Source organism: Podarcis liolepis (genome assembly GCF_965112155.1).
Source record: "Podarcis liolepis genome assembly, chromosome: 2".
Classification (NCBI taxonomy): Eukaryota; Metazoa; Chordata; class Lepidosauria; order Squamata; family Lacertidae; genus Podarcis; species Podarcis liolepis.
The window spans coordinates 94,596,552-94,618,940 of NC_139555.1; the positions used below are offsets into that span (position 1 = coordinate 94,596,552).

The window sequence follows — 22,389 nt, forward strand, 5'->3', positions numbered from 1 at the left end:
GGATAATGTTATGCCTCAAATAGCTCCTACAGTTAATTGTTTACCAATAGCAAATTATGCTTAAGAGGATTTATTCTTTGGCACATGGGCTAAACTGCATTGCCAATGTACATGGTGGTGTTGGCACATGAAGGTTGTGCGCCCATCATTTCTGCCTATTCTTAAAATTACTGTGAATTGCTTGGGTTGTACTGTATGTAATGCTAATCCGAGTCTGTTTATAAATGCGATAAATAAACAACTCAGTGCAGATCCATTAAAATTAATGAGCCTGTCAGTCATGTCTATTAATTTCAGCGGGTCTATCCTGGGTAGGACTAGCATTGTATACAACTCATGGTTCTTACATTTACATGAGCAGTTAGCCAGGTTATCTATCCTACAAAGAAGGGTGCCTCCAGGCTTAATGGAAGTCGTTTTCATCCTGTATCACATTGCAGGGTGAGAGATTGTCTCCTGGCTTCCCTCATATATAATCATTTCTGCACTGTTTATGTTGCTCACTTATGCAAATCAAATGGAAAGGTTGCACATAAATGCACAAGAAATCAAATCTATTGAGAAGTGTCGTTTTGCCAACAGTCAGCTTCCCCTTCTCCTTGCTGAATAGACAAAAGCAGTAGATAGGGAAGGCAGGGGAGGACAGAAAATTTATTGGCAGGCAGTTACTATGAAAATTACATAGTCTAACAGATGTTTGTTGTCTCGTAGTATCATCTACCTGTGTGAGACTGAGAATATCAACTTTCTTTGATGTATACTACAGTGGTACCTCGGTTTAAGAACAGCCTTGTTTACGAACTATTCGGTGTACGAACTCCGCAAAACCGGAAGTAGTGTTCCTGTTAGCGAACTTTACCTCGGTCTAATAATGGAATCTGAAGGTTGGAAGGCCACCGGTGGCAGGAGGCCTCATTAGGGAAAGTGTGCCTCGGTTTAAGAACAGCTTTGGTTTAAGAATGGACTTCCGGAACGGATTAAGTTCATAAACTGAGGTACCACTGTATATCACTTTTGCACATTCCTAGTTGCTGGTTTCAGGATCAGCATTTGTTAGGCAACTGTTGTTCAGTTGGACAAGATTCCTAGTAGACCAAGTACAGTGATAACTAACTGAGTAGTAGGGTGATAAATACCGGTAACTAAGAGAGGAATCTGGTATAGCGCTAAGTTAAAGTCCCTTAGCACTAGCAGAATTTTTTGCACTAGTGGAATGGTACTCATGGCTGGTTGCACAACAATTTGCTTGGTTTTGCTTTAATTCTGATACTTCCTATTGTGCAATCTGTTGCACAACAAGCTTTCCGCGCGCATAGCTGTTGTGCAGGATTTCATATTGTGCCCCCATTATTCTTGCCCTTCTGTTAGCACAACAACCCTCCCGCTGGCAGTCAGAGAACGCTGAATCTGAGCCTAGGGTTGTATCTAGTGCTAGTTCAAGATTCTATATACATGTATGGAGGACATGGGTGGTGCTGTGGTCTAAACCACTGAGCCTCTTCGGCTTGCCTATCGGAAGGTCGGCGGTTCGAATCCCCATGATGGTGGTGAGCTCCCATTGCTCTGTGCCAGCTTCTGCCAACGTAGCAGTTTGAAAGGACACCAGTGCAAGTAGATGAATAGGTACCACTGCGATGGGAAGGTAAACAGCATTTCTGTGCGCTCTGGCACTCGTCACAGTGTCACTTTGCATCAGAAGCAGTTCAGTCATGCTGGCCACATAACCCTGAAAGCTGTCTGTGGACAAACGCCGCCTCCCTCGGCCTGAAAAGCGAGATGAGCGCCGCACCCCATGGTCGCCTTAGACTGGACTTAACCGTCCAGGGGTCCTTTACCTTTACCTATACATGAACATCAGTAACTTAATAGGAGGTGATTCTGGTGGGGGGGGAGAGAAAACTGTACACAAATTTATATTAGGTCTGCAAAAGGATGTAGGAGGAGGGGACTCTATAGTCTATAGACTCTGAATTTGAAGATAATCCTGGATCTCTCCAGCCTATGAAAACATGGAAAGCAATATTCTTAAATGAAATGGGCATATATTGATTACAAAATTGAACTGGCAAATAAAAAAAAGTTCCCTGAGAAAGTTAATGAGTTTGAGATTATGGATTTTAGAAACCTAATAATTGCAGATAAATTAAGTGGGCTAAAGTGTAAAGTTCCCCAATATGATGAGCAGTTTCTTCGTGCCTTTGTTCACAGACTGGATGATCTGAGAAATAAGACTCCTAACTTTATTTTGCCAGCAGTAGCTGAAAGGATCAGAGTCGAAAGCATTGGTTATAATTATTTCTCACCTCTATGCACCTTTGAAGGTGAGGCAGGGAGTGATACAGGAGAGGGCCTTTTCTATGGTGGGATCCTGTCTTTGAAACTTACTCCCCAGGGGAGCTTACCTAACACCATCTCTGTTATATCTTTATGCAAGGCAAATACTGTTTTTATTTGCCTAGGCATTGGAGGATGTTTACATCTGCTGATGGGATTGCCAGACTTCAAAAGTCTCTTTAGTCATATCTTCTATCACATTGTATTGTATTCTTCTTCATTGCTATTACTAGTGGGGAGTGATTTGTAAGGATTTTAGTGTGATTTGTAAGGCTCTATTACTAATTTCTCTTCTAGTCATGTTAGTATTCTTTCTTTCTCACAACTGCAAAATGAATCCCTCCGTGGCTTAAAAAAATCATTCCTAAGTGAGAATCATGGACCACAAAAGTGATGGTGGAAATGTGATACTGGCCAAGGGGGCTGAGTCCTGCTGCCCAGATGATCAGGCAAAAAACCCGTGCTATTACAGTCAAGGCTGATTGATGTTCTCTAAGTGCCTCTAAAGATAAATCATAAGTTCTTAGGTTTCTTTCTTTTTATTCAAGTGTGCATAAATTGTGATAAACTGATTGCTGAATGTGATAGCATATAACATTATTATTTGCATATTCAATAAGCAATGATATAAACTTCCATCTACAGTCTGAATTCGTGCTTCATGTATATATACCCTGTTCAAGGTGAACAAGACCTCTGTTTCTTTCTCAAAACACTGCACCCAGTCTCTGGAGTTGTAATATGACTTGACATTCCGAAGGAGCAGAATTGAACCCCCACCCCATGCCAGGCTGCAAAACCGTTTTATAGAAGTAGGCATGCTTGTAAGCACCAAAATTAAAGTGAGTTGATCCCCAGGATTGTTAGGAATAGGGCACATTGACAATCAAATCCAACTCAATTTTCTCAGAATTCAAAAGAGGATTTTCAAAGCTGGTGTTCCAGTTTGAGGCTTATATCTGCTGGATAGCACATAAAGCCTTGTAGCTCATAAAGGCCATTATTACTGTTATTATTGTTGTGCTACTCTCTTTGGTCAGAGCGTGCCAGAAACTTCACAGTTGACTCAAGCATCAGTTAAGCTACGTTTAAACTCTTCAAATGAGATTTGATAAAAGCATGGGGTATAGTTGTGCAGTCAAAATAGCTTCCCGTGTCTGTTTTACCAGTCATTTAAAGGCATATACATTTCTAACTTTTGCTTTTGCTGTCCAGGGAAGAATACAAATCGAAAATGGGGCTTTGATCATAACAAACCTCAACTTGACAGATTCTGGCATCTACCAGTGTATTGCAGAAAACAAACACGGGACAATATATTCCAGCGCAGATCTCAGAGTTGTAGGTAGGTCTAAAATTTCCTGTCTCTTTCATAGAATTGTAGGGTTGGAAGGGACCCCGTGGGTCATCCAGTCCAACCCCCTGCAATGCAGGAAACCTGCCCACAGTCATCCCTGGGTGGCTGAAACCACCACCCACTGATTAACAGCCAGATGCACCAATCCATTGTGCCACTGTTACTAAATATGTATTTCCATGCCATGGAGTTGTCAGAATGATTGCCTTAAGAAAAAACAAGTGGCAAAACTTGGGGTGTTGTTGTTGTTTTCTCATCGCAGCAAAGCAACTTCTAATTGTGGTGCTGCAATACTTTACTCACCTGCATCTGGAGGATGTGCTAGATGGGTGCGGGGGTGGAAGATGAAGCCTGGTGTGTTTTACAGCCCAATCATTCACTGCTTTAAAACGAGGACACCAAGATAAATTATTAATTAGGGGGAGAGCAGAGACAAAGGCTTGGATGCAGTCCCAGAGATTAAAACTAATCACACGATCTGGAAGCAACTTCAGTTCAGCACATTACTCAGGTGTGCTGACCTTCTGCATCACGGCCCCGGTATTCCTGGGAGAGCAATGTCATTTAAAAAGCAATAAGATGGGTTCCTCTGACCCCTTCCTTGATTATGGAGACAGGGGCCAGTTACTGAGGTTATGCCAACTTGCTTTTGAAAACAAATGGCAAACACTCATCAAGGCTGAGTGCTTGACTCTCGGCGCTTCCACAGAATTCTAATAACAAGCACCCTTTTTCACTGATAAGGCAGTTGAGAGAAGCCTTGACGACCACCTCATGCAGTTTCCTTTTAAGCATTTCTAAATAGTTACCAGCACCTGTTCATTGTTACGATTCACAAAGGTCACACAGCAAACTATCCTCACAGCTATATACAGCACGTGGGGTCGTATCCAGCCAGTGCAAGTTCTCAATCCTCTCCTTTCCCTGTGCAACCCCTAAATCTCACCCACAACAGATTTAGGGGCCATGCTGGGAGAGAGAATGGCAGGGATGTTCCACTGCACAGCCCAGAATTGTTATGCTAGCAGAACTGTGTAGTTGGAACCACACACAGGCTATATTTGGCCAGTTGTCTCACTCCATTTGTCACTTGTAATATAACCTGCTCTATTTGTACTGAAGAGCATGAGGAAGCCAAGTGGAGCCTGCTAATGGTTTGAGGTTGATTGCAAGGTTATTAGTTTGAGAGTTTTTGTGTGTGCCAAAAGCAGTTCTCTGATATTGCAGCACTCGATAAATTTGCAAAAAAAAATAAAAAATCACTTAAATATGAGCCCAAAATCAAACTAAAGGTCAGCTCACATGGCATCATTTTAACATTGCCCTTCTGCTCTTTGAAGTTATCCTAAGCTGTGTATTCCAAGGAGGCCTGTTCTGCTTCCATTTTGTGTTCCTTCATTAGCACCTTGGCTGAAGAGGTTCCATATTTTCCAAAATGGTTGGCTGGCAAAGAACTCGCAAACCAAGCCCTAAATGCACTTGAAAGCTTCCTGCCAAAATCCTCTGCTGAAATGAGCAAGGAAGTGCTTTTGCCTTCTGTCCATTGCCGTAGCACTTCCCAAAATCGTTAATGTTAAGTCTTCCTCATGTTCCTGATCTAATCAAAGCAACGCTGTCACCTGCTGATTAGCCATGAAGAACTCTGATATTATTTTGGAAGAAATGATCATTTTGAACTCCACCTGAAGCCTATACCAATTGTTCTGGGGCCCTTCCCAGTCCTACTAGTAACAACACTATAGTATGTATTTCTTCATCGCCACCAGACTGGTAAAATGAAGCAGTCATCAGCATTATCCCATTGTAACCCACATCCTGACATGCTAAGAGTTGTGTCCTTATGCAGTTTCTGAAATCAAATTACATTCAGAAAAGCTAGTTTCTCTGGATAGCAGTTGCTGGGAGAAACTGGTGGAAGAAAGATGTACTCTGCTTGTAAGCTTCCTGCAGACATCTGGTTGACTGTTGTGCAAAATGGAATTCTGGACTAGATAGACTTCTGGTGCGATCCAGCAGGACTCTTCTCATGTTCAATGAAATGAAAATGAAGTATGCGTTTAATTCCAGCTGAATTCAATGACAATTTAATGTGCGATAATGTGGAATGGTAATTCAGATTCTTCGGTGGTTAAATGAAAAACGGGCCTATTTTAACTCGCGGGATCCACTGAGGCCATGGCAGAGAAAGTTGTGTTTCATAGTTAATATTCTTTTTTCCACTTCTAGCCTCTGCTCCTGACTTCTCTAAAAGCCCGATGAAGAAGCTGATTCAGCTTTTAATTGGCAGCACAGCTCATTTTGACTGCAAGCCGAAATCTTCCCCTAAAGCGACGACTACTTGGAAAAAGGGAGGTGAGCTGCTCCAAGAAAATGAAAGGTATTATGTGAATCATGAGTGCTTCCATACTACAATTTAAACTATTATTCTTAGTCCCTATCCTGAATAATAATAATAATAATAATAATATGCACTAATCTAAACTAGGTAACAAACATGCAAACACAGCTTTTGTAAAAGTAATTGAGCTTCTCTTTTTCCCCTTTTTGGATCCACCAGAGTAACATTCAAGGCCACTGAAACAAAATCCTGTCTCCCCATTTCCCCAGCAGATACACTGCACATACATTCGGTCTTCTTCTGATTATATGGTTAACAGTAGCTACAGAAGTGTTGCACCACTTCAGAGAGGTCTTTCATAGACAACAGCCTGCCTCGCAAAATACATGAGATAGGGTGTGTGCTTGTTGTAATGTAATATATAAACACAACACACAAACACACATAGATTGCAACATCAAGGAATTTTAAAAGATAGGAACTGAAGATACCAGGGTTACAAAAAAGGAGCAAAGGCCTTAATAGCTAAATAACCCTGCTTATAATACGAAGGCTGGAGGTGGAATCCTACACACTCTACTAAGGAAGAAGTCTGACTAATTTTTTTCCTGAGTAAGCTTACTTTTGTGAGTTTGCAGTGGGGGTTAGGCTGTATACCTGACCAGTAAAGTGAAATTGAAGTATATTCCTAAGCAAACAAAAACAAAAATACTTTATGCCCCAGGAAGCTTATAATCTAAATTCAGTTAGTCATGAGCAGGAGAAAGAATAGTGGAAAGTAAGCAACAGAAAGGGCAGGGAATGGATGTGAGCAAATGCAGAACATGTACCTGGGCTTTGTTTCACTTGAGCGTGAGACCTAGGGAATTAAGACAAAAGCTTCTCAGATGAAGGACATTTTCAGCTGAATTTGAAGAAAGGGGGTCACTAGGTAGGAAATTGTAGCATCAAATGAGGTTTAACAACCTGACAGCATTGCTCCAGGAAGCCTTGCCAGGTTGGAATTTTATCAGCAAAGAGCACATGGGTGGTTGTTGTTGCAATGTTTGAAGCAAAACTGAAGAGTCCTCAGCTGCCTCATTCAGTTCCTAAGGCAAGTACACAAATCTTGCCCCATTCCGCCTTTTTTTAAACATTCCCCCAAATATGGGGAAATACTTCCACAGGAAGAGAGGTTCTTTTAAAAAACACACAACTCAGTGTGGTTCAGCACAGCACTAGGCCAGCAAATGCATGATGCCTTGATCTAGTTGGGAATACAGCTTCTAATGCAAATAAGGATGCACATCCCATTGAAATGTTCAGTTCAGTGCTGACCAGCACTATGTTTCCATCTATCTTGTGCAAGACTTGATGCATTTAGATACCTTTTTTTCTATCTCAACTAAATTGGATAGATCTGAACATGAGGAAAGTTAGGGATAACTGTCAACACCACTAGAACAACAATATCAATACTGAAAATGCAACATCATGAATATCTGTATATCCCCAAATACTAAATTGTGTCACCAAGATACTGTCTAGGTGACAGAATATAACTGGCCTGAAGTTTGTAAAGTTTTGTTCCATGCACTGTGTGTGAGAGGGAGAGAGTGCACAGCTGATTGTGGAAATTAGAGAGGAGAAATACAGTAGAAGCTATATGTTGAGAAAAAGGTGACGTACTCAGGTAATACTGCAGGCGTAATATCATTTCATACAAACTCATGCCCTTTTCCAACAGTTGGGCGTTTTAGCACAAATTGGCCTTTAGCACAAAACTGATCAGACGTTGTCATTGTCTCTAGAGATTTGATTTGTGCCATAGTGTCATCATAAGCAATATTTGAAAAGTGAGGCATGCACATAAAAGGAAGAATACATGGCACATATTTGTGTTAAGAAATGACTGGTGCTTAACAATGGGTCGCCTCCTGTTGTTTTCTAAATAAAATGCATTGTGAAGAAGTTGCAACGCCATAGCAAATCAGCAGACGATACAAATTATTCTGGAGAGTCAAAGTGGTGCCAAGGGAGCTAATAAAGCCAGGCAGCCTAGCAGCACCTTGACAGTTCAGAATCAATGCTGACAAATGCAAGGAAATGTGTGTTGGAAGGGAAAAATTGAACTACTCATGTACAGGACTAGGTTGTAATAAATTAACCTGTAACAGCTTAGACTGGAGCATCACTTGTGGAGAGTTCAATGGAGATATGTGCTCATTCTGCAGCAGCAGCAGTCAAAACAAAGTGAACTGAGAAATGAAGAACGAGATAGAAAATAATACTGGAAATCTGGTTCTGTTGTTACATAAATTGATTTTAATGCCCTTAGACCTTGAATGCTGCACACTGTCCCGATCATCCTAGCTCAGTGATATAAAGAGACTAAGGGATGGCAGGTGAAGATTCAAAAAAAATTGCAAAGGCATCCCTATGAACTGTGAGTAGGAAGAACTCAAGACTGATTTAGTCTGAGGAAGACTAATTGTATGGGAATCTCTAGGTACAGAAAAAGCATTATCAGAAGCTTAATATTTACCTAACTATAGCTTCCATTACTAGGAACAAATGAAAAGCAGTGCATTTAAGACAGCAAGGAGCTTATGTTGACATATTACCATTAGCATATGGTATGGTTGAACCAACATTGTGGAGCGACTAGAGTGTTCTATTTGGAACCAAACTGACAAGTTTGTTGTTATCCAGAAGTGTTTCATTAGGATTGTTGAAGGAAAGATGGGACATAACAATTGTGCTAAATGTGCCAAATTACTGAAAGGATTGAGATAAGTGTGTGTGTGTGGGGGGGGAATCCAGTATAAATAATTGTCAGTCGTGGTACTATGCACTATGAATGGAGAGCATGAGAAATGATTTTGAAACATACCACAAGAGTTATTTCAGCCAATTAAGGTAATTTCTCATGAAAAGATTCGCATAGCATCAGCATTCATAGTTGCAAGTTAGGTTATTTGTTTCGAGTAGAGTTATCTGTGTAGAAAACTACCGATTATTCTTATGTTCCCTTATTCTCTTTGACAAGCGTTGACATGTCCTTCATTATGACTAGCAACCAAATGGTTTTACTCTGGAAAAGCAAAAGCAATAAGGAAATGCAGAAGTAATGTTGTTCTTACTGCATCCGTGTCCTTTGGCTTTGGTATGAGTATCCTAATGTAGGGGGAATAGACATTTCTATGCTGACTTGCCTTTTGCAGTGCACCAGGAAAAAGGTATTCATAAAACACTTCACTGGAATCCTTCCCTAGCCATTATGGTCATACATTGTGTGTTTTTTAAAAAAATAAATAAATAAACATTGTTCTATTTTCTGTAGGGAGAGCAATTTAGACCAGGAACTGAAAGATGAAACCAGAGGCCAACACAGCTTTTATAAAGCCATCTATCAATTTCTATGACCATAGCCCTTATATTATATTTGGTCTTCTAGGAAGAATTTGCAATACTCTGATCATAAGGAAACCTACCTGTGATTAATTGCTACTTCTCATCCATGAGCTATCCAACTAAGTCATCACATGAGTAGAACAAATTTTGCTAATGTAACAGTATTCAACCCTTCTCTGCAAGCCCCTGCACCGCTCCCAGGGCAGATTTTGGCATGTGTGGGCTGGGATGGAACAAATATTGTTACTTGTTGTTCAAGTAAAAGTGCAATCACTTAGATACAGCCCCGGGGCTTCAACAGCAGCACAATCCTCTAAAAGTTTACTCAGAAGTAATCCCTATAGAGTCCAGTGGGATTTACATGCTGGTAAGCGAACTGCAGCTTATGTTACACTGGCAGTGTCCAATTCAATTGCATCTATCAAGAAATGAGGAAGAAGGTAAAATATGCAGAAGCTATTCAGCAAGTTGAAAGCCACTGAATTGACCCGTTTCCAGAGACACATCTGCTTTTAACATTCCATTGTCAAAACACAGTTATTTTTATGAAGTGTTGTTTGTCTAGCCGTATGCCCCTGCTTGAGCTTGCATCATTGCTTTGGCTAGGAAAGAAACCCAGAGGGAAGTTGTTTCTTAAAAATACAGCAGCTGAATTTCTGACCTAAATCTTGCAGTGGCTTATGAAATGAATGTATTAGATTAACCCAGGATTAGCTACTTAATTAAAAGTGAAGTGTGTTCAAAGCAGAATAAAACTGTGTACATTTTGATGGAAGTACTCTTAATTCTTTCGCTTCTTTGAAGTGGATGATCTGAAGGGCTGTGTAAACCCCCTTGTTTTGGGTGATGGACTGATCTCCATCCCAGCAGGAAGGCTCCCTAGCTCTGCCCAAACTTTACATTTCTTCATAGAATGCAGGAAAACAGTACTTGCACTTCTATCAGCTTCTTGCTTTACCTACACACAAGACTGCTTCCTTGGTGGAAGATGAGGTGGAGATGAGCAACTTTTTCAAGTGATATTTTGAGCTTCTACTAATATATAGCTACGCTGGAAGTTTCTTCAGAGAAGCTAATTTATAGGGCAAAGCACTATTAAAATCTGGAGAGCACATAATCCCTGCCCCTTGCTCCACCTTGTACTTTCTTCATACAGTATTATGCTGACCTTTGGGTCAATGTACTGAAGAAGGTGGAGTGGGGGTTCAGGTTTGAGGCATGCTTGGAGGAAACTTGATTGCTTGGATCCATTCCAGCCTGGTTTCATGGAACTGAAACTGCCTTGGTTGCCCTAGTTGACAGCATTTATTGGGAGAGAGATGGGGAGAGTCAGTCTCTTGGCAGCTTTTGATACTGTCGACCATGGTATCCTTCTGGAGTGTCTCGGGAAGGCAGGAGGTGCTAAATAGCATGGAGGACAAGATGGAACCTTGTGGGACACAATAAGACAAGTCCTATAATGCCAACGATTAGTCTTCCATAACTGCTTTCTTGAAATAACCTTGGAGGTAGTACTGGAACCATTGAAGAAGTGCCCCCATCTCTAGGAAGCCTCTGAAAGCTGTTGCCAGGAGTGAAGTGCCATCAATATGCAGATAATATCCAGTCACATTTCTCTGTACCATCTGAATTAGGGGAGGCTGTTAAGGTGAAAGCATCATGTGGCTCATTCTCAGACTGGAGAGAGACGGATCTAGTGGGTGAGAAAAATGGGAGGTGCTTCCTCTCTTTTTTGAGTGAGTCATTCAAACTTGCCTCATAATACAGTCCCCTTTAAGCATATTCTTGTACTATTCAGTATCTGTATATGAACTGAGCTACAGTCTCAGGGGATGCGGGTGGCGCTGTGGGTTAAACCACAGAGCCTAGCACTTGCTGATCAGAAGGTCAGCGGTTCAAATCCCCTTGACGGCGTGAGCTCCCATTGCTTGGTCCCTGCTTCTGCCAACCTAGCAGTTTGAAAGCATGTCAAAGTGCAAGTAGATAAATAGGTACCGCTCCTGCGGGAAGGTAAACGCCGTTTCCTCTGGTTCGCCAGAAGCGGCTTAGTCATGCTGGCCACATGACCCGGAAGCTGTACGCCAGCTCCCTCGGCCAATAAAGTGAGATGAGCGCTGCAACCCCAGAGTCGGCCACGACTGGACCTAATGGCCAGGGGTCCCTTTACCTTTACAGTCTCAAAACTATGACGAACTAGAAATCAATGGATACAAAAAGAATGTTGCAGGTTTTCTGTTCCAGCGGTGGTTTCCCGGGGTCACATCAAATGCTGCTACAGAGGATGCCCCCATCTTCAAGATGGGATACCTAGGGAGCATGAAAGGCTGCTATGGGAAAGAGCAGTTTAAAAAGACTTGGTTCACATATGGTGCTACATGCATAGTCCTCTGGAACCCTATGTTTTACAGTAACAGAAACTGGTTGCACAAGAGAGCCATTCTGCTTCCCTTCTCCACTCCTGCCACATACACAAAAATATAAAACATATTACCGCTTTGTAAAAGTGATATGATGATGATGATGATGGTGATGATGATGATGAAGAAGAAGAAGAAGAAGAAGAAGAAGAGCTGTCAGAGGCAGCAGCATGCCCCAAAATACCAAATACTTAGAATTTAAATCAGGACACATTTGTTCCCTTAATGACTTATTTGTGAGCTTCCACTATTGTAGCAGAAATGGTGACTTGGTGGACCTTTGTTCTTCTTTGTTCTTCTCCTTATGCTCTTATGGAACCATTCACTCTGCTCTGCTTTCACAGTCGTTGCTTTAGGTAGCACAGCTGAAAATAGAATGCTGTGCTAGCTAAAAGCACCTCTGGTTTGATCCACCAAGTCCCTTGGGCTCTTATAAAGATAATAGTTCTGACCTATAATTCCACAGTGTCAGAGCCGTGGATTTTGACAGTGTAGATTCTCATGTTGATATATAATATAATGCCTTGCCTTGGTTTCTAGACCTTCTATACTTACAATATCCCCCCCCCCAGTAGATAAAATGCTGTGAAAACAGATGCATATACTTTTTATCATGTTGCAAAACCATTCTATCTCTATTACACAGAGAGAGAAGTTGCTGTTTCACTGGCAGTTTTAGGAACATATATAATCTTATTGTACAGCCATATTCAATAACTGTCTCACAAGATTCTATTTATAGTCCATTATTACTTTGCAGGCACCTAATAACAAGATGAAATTCCTATTAAGGTACTCTGTATTCTGTTTAATTCTAGTATGCAAAGCAAGGTTTCTCCTGAAATATTTTCCTCTGGTGTGTCTGTGAAATAGTTCAAAAAAGTTGGGTGATAGCAAAAAAGAAAAAGCCAATTACTTTTGAGCATCAGTATGTTACTCTTTGATTTCTTATACAGTCATACCTTGGTTGTTGAACGCCTTGGTACTTGTACGTTTCGGCTCCTGGACGATTGAAACCCAGAAGTGAGTGTTCCAGTTTACTAAGTTTTTGGGGGATGCCGAACTTCCTGCAGCCAATCAGAAGCCATCCTTTGGTTTCCAAACATTTTGGAAGTCGAATGGACTTCCAGAACAGATTCCATTCGACTTCCAAGGTACGACTGTATTATAAAAGTCATTTCTGCTGTCTTCTGAGTTGGTTTCATCCATCTTCCCAAATGTTCTTACATATCAAACAGATATAAGCAGTTATTCATGGTGCCTCATTGACATCCCAGTTAAACTTGAACAATTTGATTAAACATGTTTTGTTTCGTCCCATTGCAGCTAACATGACAGCATATGTTCAAATCCATAAACTTAAATCAAGGATCTTTAGGAACCATTGATATTTTGGTCCCATATTTATTTCAGCCATCCTGCTATAATTATTTAGGAAGGTTCATATTGAAAATCTGTTCCTTCTGAAAGAAAGGGAGAAAGATTTCCGATTATATATGTTTGCTGATGTGCCTGTATACTTGATAAGCATGTTATTACGGGGGAGGAGAGGCATTTTGATCCTGGTAGTTAGTGAGGCCGCAGTTCAACTTTCTGCAAATGTTAAGCATTTATTACGGTTTCATCAGTGTTTGTACCCCCTTCAAAGTCTACCAACAGTCCACTTATATCTGCTTAAAATTGAAATCTAATATCTGAAAGAATAGGCAGAGCTCTTTAGGTACTAGACATTTCAGTAGAGTATTGATAAAGAGAGAACCGTACCGTAATCCATGTCTTTCATTTATAAGTGAAGCATAAAAACTAGGCCATTTCCAGTCATTTTTAAATGAGTGCCATATTAGACTATGTGGGTTATTTTCTCTCTTAAGTCATCAAACATTTACAATTGGACTGGCTTCTTTTTCAAGCAGGAAGGGTTGTTGATAGCAGATATGTCAATGTCTTCTTTGTAAATCAGCTTAGATAGCTGGCTTGTGGCAGGTTTCTTTGCTAACAAAGGCCTTTTTTAGAATACATTCTTTCTGCCATTGATTTGCTTTGCGTATATCAAAAAGGGTGATACTTAAATATAGGCAGTTGAAAAATACATTATCAACTCAGACACATGTTTGACTTCCAAGTACCTCAAAGTACTCTACATTTTTTATTTTAATTAAACAATAGGCATTGGTGTAATATGCCAGGTCTTCTTTCTGTGCCAACTCAATGCTGCTGTCAACATTGTTTTGCATTGATGTGGCAAAGCCGATAGATGTGTGAACCACTAGAATCCTCTAAAAATGGAATTTGAGACTGTATAGCACCAACCAACCACATACTGCTATAATCTGTGGTGCTTATGAAATGCATCAGTCGTTTTTCAGTTCCATTCATAAGCAGCTTTCAGAGGTGCCCTTGAGAGCAAAGACAAATTTTGTAGCACAGATTTAATGCACAGATAGCTAACTAGTAGCATGAGAGGTAGATCTAGTCCCAAGGTAAGTTTATCTGGTTTTTCCCAAATTTTAATCAATTCATCTGGAAGGAAAAGAAGAATACTTAATATAAATTTGGGGTGGAATTTGGGGAGAAGAGCAGGAAAGCCCTTTTGCACTAGTGGGACTCGTACTGCTTCCAGCTTTAGTCTGGAAAGTGCAATACAGTGGTACCTCGGCTTACATACGCTTCAGGTTACATATGCTTCAGGTTACAGACTCCGCTAACCCAGAAATAGTACCTCGGGTTAAGAACTTTGCTTCAGGATGAGAACAGAAATCGTGCTTCGGCGGCAGCGGGAGGCCCCATTAGCTAAAGTGGTGCTTCAGGTTAAGAACAGTTTCAGGTTAAGAACGGACCTCCGGAGCGAATTAAGTACTTAACCCGAGGTACCACTGTCAGTTTTCAAACGTAATCTGTTCTGGAACACCATTCAAGTTCCAAAACATTCGAAAACGGAAAACTCAATACAGAAGCCTCAAAACGGAAAACTCAATACTGAAAACTCAATACAGAAGCCGCGCTTCATGTTCAACTTCTGAGGCGAGTTCAAAAACGGAAGCATTTACTTCTGGGTTTACAGCGTTCAAAAACCGAAATGTTCATCAACGGAGACGTTCGAAAACCGAGGAACCACTGTATACAGTGATTTTAATGGTTTTATCCCATTCACTCCCCACTACTGCAGCCTCCTCCACTACCACTTCATCCTTTAGTCTAGCATTCTGTTCCCAAACTGGGTGACCAGATGCCTATGGGAAGCTCATAAGCAGGATGTGAGTCTAACAGCCCTCTCCCTACATGTGATTTCCAGCAACTGGTATTTAGAGGCATAGAGTCTCAAACACTGGAGGGGGAACACAGCTAGAGGAGGCAGTAGTAGTCCTCTGAAGAAGCCAGCAAAGACTGAACCAGTCTCTGCCTGTTGTGAAGGCACTCTTGCAGCTTGCAGCATGGCTGAAGTATGTGCTTTCCTATTGCATCCATTTGTAGCCTAAATTTATTGCTTTCTTACAACCCTGCATGGTGCAGCTGAGTGCTGGATGAGAACTGGGGCCAGTCACTATCCGAGAATGATAAACTAGGATGGGGGAGAGCTCTGCACTCTGCCATGAGGTCCTTAGAGGAACAGCAAGATATAAATGTTAGAAATAATAAATCCCAAACCCCTTAAGCTCCCTTTATTATTCTGGAGCTCTTTTCAAGAACTTTCTGTTCCACCATTGGGTAAACATTGTAAAGCAGAGATGGAAATGAGCTGAGGAAGTATTATCTCATGCCATTGCACTTCTAAAAGCAACTCCCAGCTTGAACTCATCCATACTAAAGGGTTACATAATTATTATTTTCTCGGAGGAGTGATTAATTTTAACGTTTTTTGTTGCTGCAAGATAGAGCTAAAAGGACAGAATTTAAACTAATTTTTGAAGTCATATATTTTCGGTTTGCATTACCATTTCATTCACCTTTTAGAGGATTGTGCATTAATCATACACCTTATACATAACATTTTCCCTTCTTGAATATATGTATCTGACTGCTGCTTGTAAAGTATTTGCAGTTAACAAGACAAAGGGGCCCAATGCTCCCTGTTCAGTGCCGCACAGTTGCTTTGTCCAGTCTACTTATATATCCAGGTATTGTATGCTATGATTATTCCAAACTGGAATATGCCATAAATTGTGGGCTTTAATTTCCCTTCATTTCCTCCCTTGATTTCTCCGATGCTTCTTCCTCCCTTGACAGTCTTATCTTCTTTCAAAAAATAAAAATCCTTCTCATCTGTAGCTTTATAGTAATATCCATTACCGACTCATAGCCACTGTGTGCAAAGCCCTTTCCCCTCCTGTGTGGAACAATCCTGTGATAGTGGTCTTTTCTGACTCTGCAAAGTAGTCCGGTGTATCCCAGAAGTTGATGGACTCAGCTCCCATTAGCCCAGCCAGCATGGTCAATGGTCAGGAATAAGAACATAAGAAGAGTGGTCCTTGTCGTCCAACACTCTGTTCTCACTGTGTTTAACTAGATGCCAGTGGGAATCCCAGTAGCAGGACCTGAGTATAAGTACGCTGTCCCTTGGAAAGGATGACGTGTGTTGTTGTCCAACAAGATCTGGAAGGCACTAGAAGGTGGCTCTAAAGAACGCTAATCCAGGGGTTTATTTAGTTTGTTCAGGAAGCTCTACTCACTAGTACAGTCCAGAATACATCATCTGAAATTCCTATTATCCAGACCAGCCTTTCTCAGCCTTGGATCCCCAGCTGTTCTTGAACTTCAACTCTCATCATCCCTGACCCCTGGCCATTCCACTACAATAGGAGTTGTAGTGCATGTTGAGAAAGGCTGACCCGGACTGCTCCTCTCTTTATAACTTTTTCAATAGTTGGAGAATTTTAAAGGTTTTGGGTTGCTGTTTTGCTGTGTTTTCACTTCACATAGGCACAGCATCTCCAAGGCTTGTAAATGTAGGGTTGATGAAGCTGCCACATAATTTTCTTACTCTGTAGTCAGAGGAGGTTGGAATAGAATGTATTATTTCACTTTCTCTTAAGAACATTAGGGAGCTGTGTGTGTATGTGTTGCAATTAAAGCATTTAAAGAATACACATATTTCTCTTTGCAAAGCTACACTCTTTTTCCCCTCATCTCTCTTATTTTTAGAATTTCACTATTAAAAGATGGAGGCCTCCGAATAGCTAATGTGAGTAAATCAGATGCTGGAAGTTATACTTGCCTGGCAGAGAACCAGTTTGGAAAAGCTAGTAGTTCAACTAGCTTATTAGTTACAGGTAATTAGATAGCTAATTGTCTATCAGTAGCAAATTGTATGAACTGAGAAATTTGTGAAACAGACATTCCAGTTTTAAATTTCCAGTTTACTTTCAATTAGTACTGCATGCACAATTCATGTGAAATATGTAATCAGTGCTCTTGCTAAGCTCATAGGAAAATGGTTTTATACATTAGACTGTTTATATTGAATGCTCTATCTTTCAGAGTTTTTTATATGGTGACATTTCAGCTTTTTCTATGAAACTTTCTGATAGTCTCCATGGACAGCCATATGAAATCTCTGTTTCCTTAATCTTGACCATGCATTTGTGGAGAGGGAACAGGTTTACCGTTTTGAAATGGAACAAATTTTTGCTTTAAAAATATATATGACAATTCCATTACACAAAAAAGCAGGAAAATTGGGTTTGTGTCAAGGACAGTACTGGAGATTTTAAATGCTTTTTTTCATAATACATAAAAAAGTGCATTCCATATCCTCTGGTTGTCATTCTGCTCAGTCCTCAATCCTTAGGTTTTTATTTCTGCAGTATGTTTATGCCTATATTTTTTTCACTGTGCATTCTTGTTTCAAAGGCAGATTTTGCACAGTTTCCGGTTTCATCGTATTTCCTCTCTCCTTTTGAGATGTTTTCTAACATTCCTGAAAGATGATTGATTGGAGTTTGGAAAATCTTTGAGGCAGGGAAACTGTACATAAGTGTTTGACTCAGTTTTGTGTGTGTGTGTGTTGTATACAAAATTATACTTAAAAAAACAACAACAACTATGCAGGAAAGTAGAACAGTAATTCAGAGAGCTGAAACTGACTCTTCCTGTTCTCCACAGAACCAACTCGGATAACTCTGGCACCTTCAAACATGGATGTTTCAGTAGGGGAAAGTGTTATCTTGCCCTGTCAAGTTCAGCACGATCCACTGCTGGACATTAGTTTTACATGGTATTTTAACAGCGCATTGACTGACTTCAGAAAAGATGCATCTCATTTTGAGAGAGTAGGTGGGGTAAGTTGTAAAGTATTTATTTATCTTCTGGTTGTTATCGTTAACTATAATGGTCATCTGGAAAGGGCAAAAAATGATTTTTCTAAACTTAGTACATTTGTAGCTGTTTAATGACAAAAACAATACATAACCATTAAACTGCTAATGATAGTGTGGGGTTTGCTGCATATTATTAATGGATTCGACGGTAGAGGAATTTCTGCAAAATAAATCTCACCTTTTTATTAGTTGTAGAAATGTACTTACAAGTGGATTGAATTTACATATTCTCTTTTGCAATAGCCCATCCATTTTGCTAGGATATTATTTTGCTCCACTCATTTATATACCCTTTTTTGGGGTTTGAACATAACACCTCCCATCCCTGGAAGATATAGCTGCTCCTGTTATGTCTAGGATGACTCCTACCATAAAAACCTTCTTGTAGTTTATGATCTGCTTTGGCATCTCTGCCACAAAGGTCCGATTTTCATGTCACAGTAAAACCAGAGAATGGCTTGTCATGATTTCCTGAATGTTCTGCCTCCTTAATAGTTGCTCACACCCACTATGTTCCTCTCCAAGTTTTTAGATTAGCCCAGGACCACAGCTAAGGGATCATAGTTAAGCTATCTTCTTAATCACAACCTATAACCTTGGGACAATCCTTGACTACAAATCACGTTTGAGGAAGAGGGACCTTAAACCACAATCCTGGGTTAAGATGGCACAGTAAGTGGCCTAAAAATGCCTGAGAAGGTGCAGTCTCCTCCTTGGGAACCAGCACATTTGTGCCAAGCCATGGCTTAGCATGACAAGCAAATGCAGCCAAAGTGAGGCTAATTGCAGAGAACATTGGGCAGGGGCTTTGCCAGTGATATACCAGCTGTGGAACTCCCTCCCTAGGAAGGTTAGAGTGGCTTCTTCTTTAGTTTTAGGCAAGCTATTAAAACTTACTTGTTCTTTGTAGCTTTTAATTCTGCCCTTTCTCTTTACATGTGCATTTTTCTTGTTCCTAATCTGTTCCTCCTAATATTGCTTTAAATTACAGTTTTTGAATTGTGTGTTGCTTGGCTGGTGTGCTTTTGGATCAAAATGCAAATTTATAAATAATTTTATGAATAAATAAGAGAGTCCAAGTACCCATGGAATTGTGTGCTATATTCCCCTATAAAGTTTAAGGCTAAATTGGACCTTACATGAATCACATGATTGTGTCCCCCCCCCCCTTTCCTAAACATTATGCTTTTTTCTGCTTTTCTTTTGCTACATTCAGCTGGGGGCCAATCCAAATTGGGGCAGTGGGAAAAGGAGCAGAGAGTTTTAAACTTTCTGGCCACACTTTTACAACTTATTTGCAGAAACAAAAACAAAAAAATGGACTCGTTGGCAGGATTTAAATAAACATTTACAATTTTATTTACAGAGAACAAGAAATATAACAGGTGATAACATAGTATTATGTACAAACAGCAGAATGCAACATTTGATGTAATAAACCAGAAGTTGGGGGAAGTCACAGGGAGGGGGGAAATTGGAAAATGAATGTTAAGTAATGATATTGGATATTTGTTATCAGAAAAGAAAATCAATAAAAATGGTTTTAAAAAATAAAAATAAACTTTCTGGCAACACTGTGGCACCAACAGTAGCCTTGCTCCCAGGTAAAACAGCAGTCAAGAATGAACTCTCCTCTTGTTATAATGAAACTATCGTTTTTCCTTATTTTTTTTCAAATGAAAAAGACTAAAATTATAATGAAGTTATATCTAATTATAAGACTGGATTGTGATAAAATGCAATGTTGGTACTATACAGCTTTATTCCACTAATTGCTAATGGCAGGAATCCAAAGCACGGCATGTAGTGTTCCACATACGTGCGTGGGCCAACTTTTTTCACTTCCAGTCTGCCAGCAGTCAATTCCCTCCCACCTCTTTTAAAACAAACAAACAAAGCAGAGGTTTTGGAAACCTCTCCAGCACAGCACCTCTTGAGGCCTTGAAGAACTGGGAGGCGGGAAGGGGCAGGGAAATCACATTACCATCATACATAACTTAGACCATTTCAAACAAAACCTGGCCTCTTTTCAGGTGGCCGGGTGTCCTACCCCAGTGTTAAGCATCGTTCGTTAGAATTGTTTTATTCAGCTTTTATTTTAAAGGGTGACGTCTTAACGATTAGCTGACAGGGGCTGAGACAGAGAGTGTTCTTTCAGAATGAGACACAGCTTATTGTCTCCTGCCTAGTTAAACTTCTCACCCTGGTTTCTAGCACCTGAGATGCAGTACCCATCTTCTGCAACTAGTAAGTACTGCAGGTCTTTTCAAGCCAGAAGAAGAAGTCTTGGGATCAGCTTGTGTGACCGCATCCTATTACGCTAGGCTTTCAGTTCTAGCCAGCGCTGCCTCCTTGACTTTTAGAACTGCATTGCTTGAGAGCAGGGTAGCTTTTCAGAGCACGTATGCCATGAAGCTGTTGAGGGAAAGAGGGCTGGAATTTCAAAGAGAGAGAAGCTACTGAGAGGCTTGGACGCTTAGACATAAAGACAGATCAAGTGATCGCTGCTTGACATGTGGCAGAAACTTAGCAAGTTGAACATGTTATCCCAGCTTCTAAGCCCCACTGTATTTCAGCACCACCTCTGAACTAAAGATATAGGAAAGTGAATGGGTTGCACTTATGGGCCCACAGGGTCTAACAAACCCTGCGCAAGGACTTTCGCTTGCACAACAGGGCTTTGCACACACACACCCTTTGAAATTGACTCTTGGGGAGTCAAGCGAACCCCCAAGAATGGGGGGAAAGGGAAGGGGGGTCATTTCACCTAGCAAGCTGCAATGCTTGTGCAAACAGAATGATTGGTAGAGGGTGATGTTGAATTCCACTCCACAATAGACCTGGGCGATATATCAATATATCACCCAGGACAGCTTTGATGGGCAGACCACAATGACAGTTTCACTCAGCGGTATATCGCTGGTGAAACTGCTGCTGCTTCTGAGTCCTCTTTCCTTCAGCACACTGGGCACTGGAGGAACAAAATCTGCCGGTGCTGGAGGCAGAAGGACTCAAGCGGTGATGGTTTCACCAGCGAAATACCACTGAGTGAAACCGCCACCATGGTCTGCCCCTCCTACTGGCAGAGGGAGATACAGCTGGTTCCCCCACTTCTTTAAACTGCTTGGCTGAGGAGCATGCCACTGCCCTTGTCTCAGCCAAGCAGTTTTATGGAGCCTCCAACCCACCACCAGCTTGCTCAAGCCAACTGCGGAGGGGGGCTCTGTTACAAGTGCTCCTGCTTCCCAGCTGATGGAGCCCGAACCCAGCTCCTGCTTGCATGGGAACAGAAGCTGGATCGCGTCTGCTCAGCTGGGGGGTGCAGGCTCCGTCACACTTTTCCATTGAGGGGTTCCCGGCTGCCTTCCCCTCAATGGAGAAGTTTAAAGGAGCACTGCCTGGCAAGGCTGAGGCAGCCCAGCAGCTGTATCAGAGGCAGTGCAGGCGCACTCAGATGCAGCTGCTGAGCTGCTTCCACCTTCCCCAACCCCAGCCTCTGTTCCGTCTGGCTGCCTTCAGGTGGCACAGGGGCTCTCTCTGAGCAGCCCCGATCCCGCTCCTACTTGCACGCATTGTCCCCAGCCTGCCAGATGCTGGGCTGAAAGCGCCTCAGGTCCCGCCACGAGAGCTGAGGCAGTTTCTCCCAGCACCTTGTCAGCTTGTTTCAACATTGCAGTTTATCGCCAAACCGCGATGTTTTGCTGGTGATGCATCGCGATGTTGAAAACCTAACACCACACAGCCCTACTCCAGAGCTTTATTCCTTTAATAATAATAATAATAATAATTTTTTATTTATACCCCGCCCTCCCCAGCCAAGGCCGGGCTCAGAGCGGCTTACAAGCAATAATAAAAACAAGATGAGTGATTACAACTTAAAAACAAAAATAAAATACAACATTAAAATAATGGAACATTAAAATATTAAAATGAAGCCTCATTGCAGGAGAAGGAAAAGAAAAAAGAAAAAAGGGGGGGAGGGAATCAAATTGGCTCCAATCCAAAGGCCAGGCGGAACAACTCTGTCTTACAGGCCCTGCGGAAAGAAATCAGATCCTGCAGGGCCCTGGTCTCATGAGACAGAGCGTTCCACCAAGTTGGGGCCAGTGCTGAAAAGGCCCTGGCTCTGGTTGAAGCCAATCTAACTTCCTTAGGGCCTGGGACCACTAGGGTGTTGTTATTTATGGACCTTGAGGCTCTCCGTGGGGCATACCAGGCGAGGCGGTCCCTTTAGAT

The 22,389-nt window shown here is 41.4% G+C and overlaps 1 protein-coding gene across 3 annotated transcripts in view; it reads left to right on the forward strand.

Annotated features, from left to right (window-relative positions):
• The window catches only part of LOC310701129 (contactin-3-like), a 164,839-nt gene that overhangs the window by 119,377 nt on the left and 23,073 nt on the right, over positions 1-22,389 (forward strand). For all 3 annotated transcript variants that reach the window (XM_083491446.1, XM_083491447.1, XM_083491445.1), the window contains 4 exons: positions 3,550-3,679; positions 5,918-6,068; positions 16,979-17,106; positions 17,939-18,114. In XM_083491446.1, the coding sequence (XP_083347572.1) occupies positions 3,550-3,679; positions 5,918-6,068; positions 16,979-17,106; positions 17,939-18,114 (585 nt within the window). The remainder of the gene's footprint in view (positions 1-3,549; positions 3,680-5,917; positions 6,069-16,978; positions 17,107-17,938; positions 18,115-22,389) is intronic.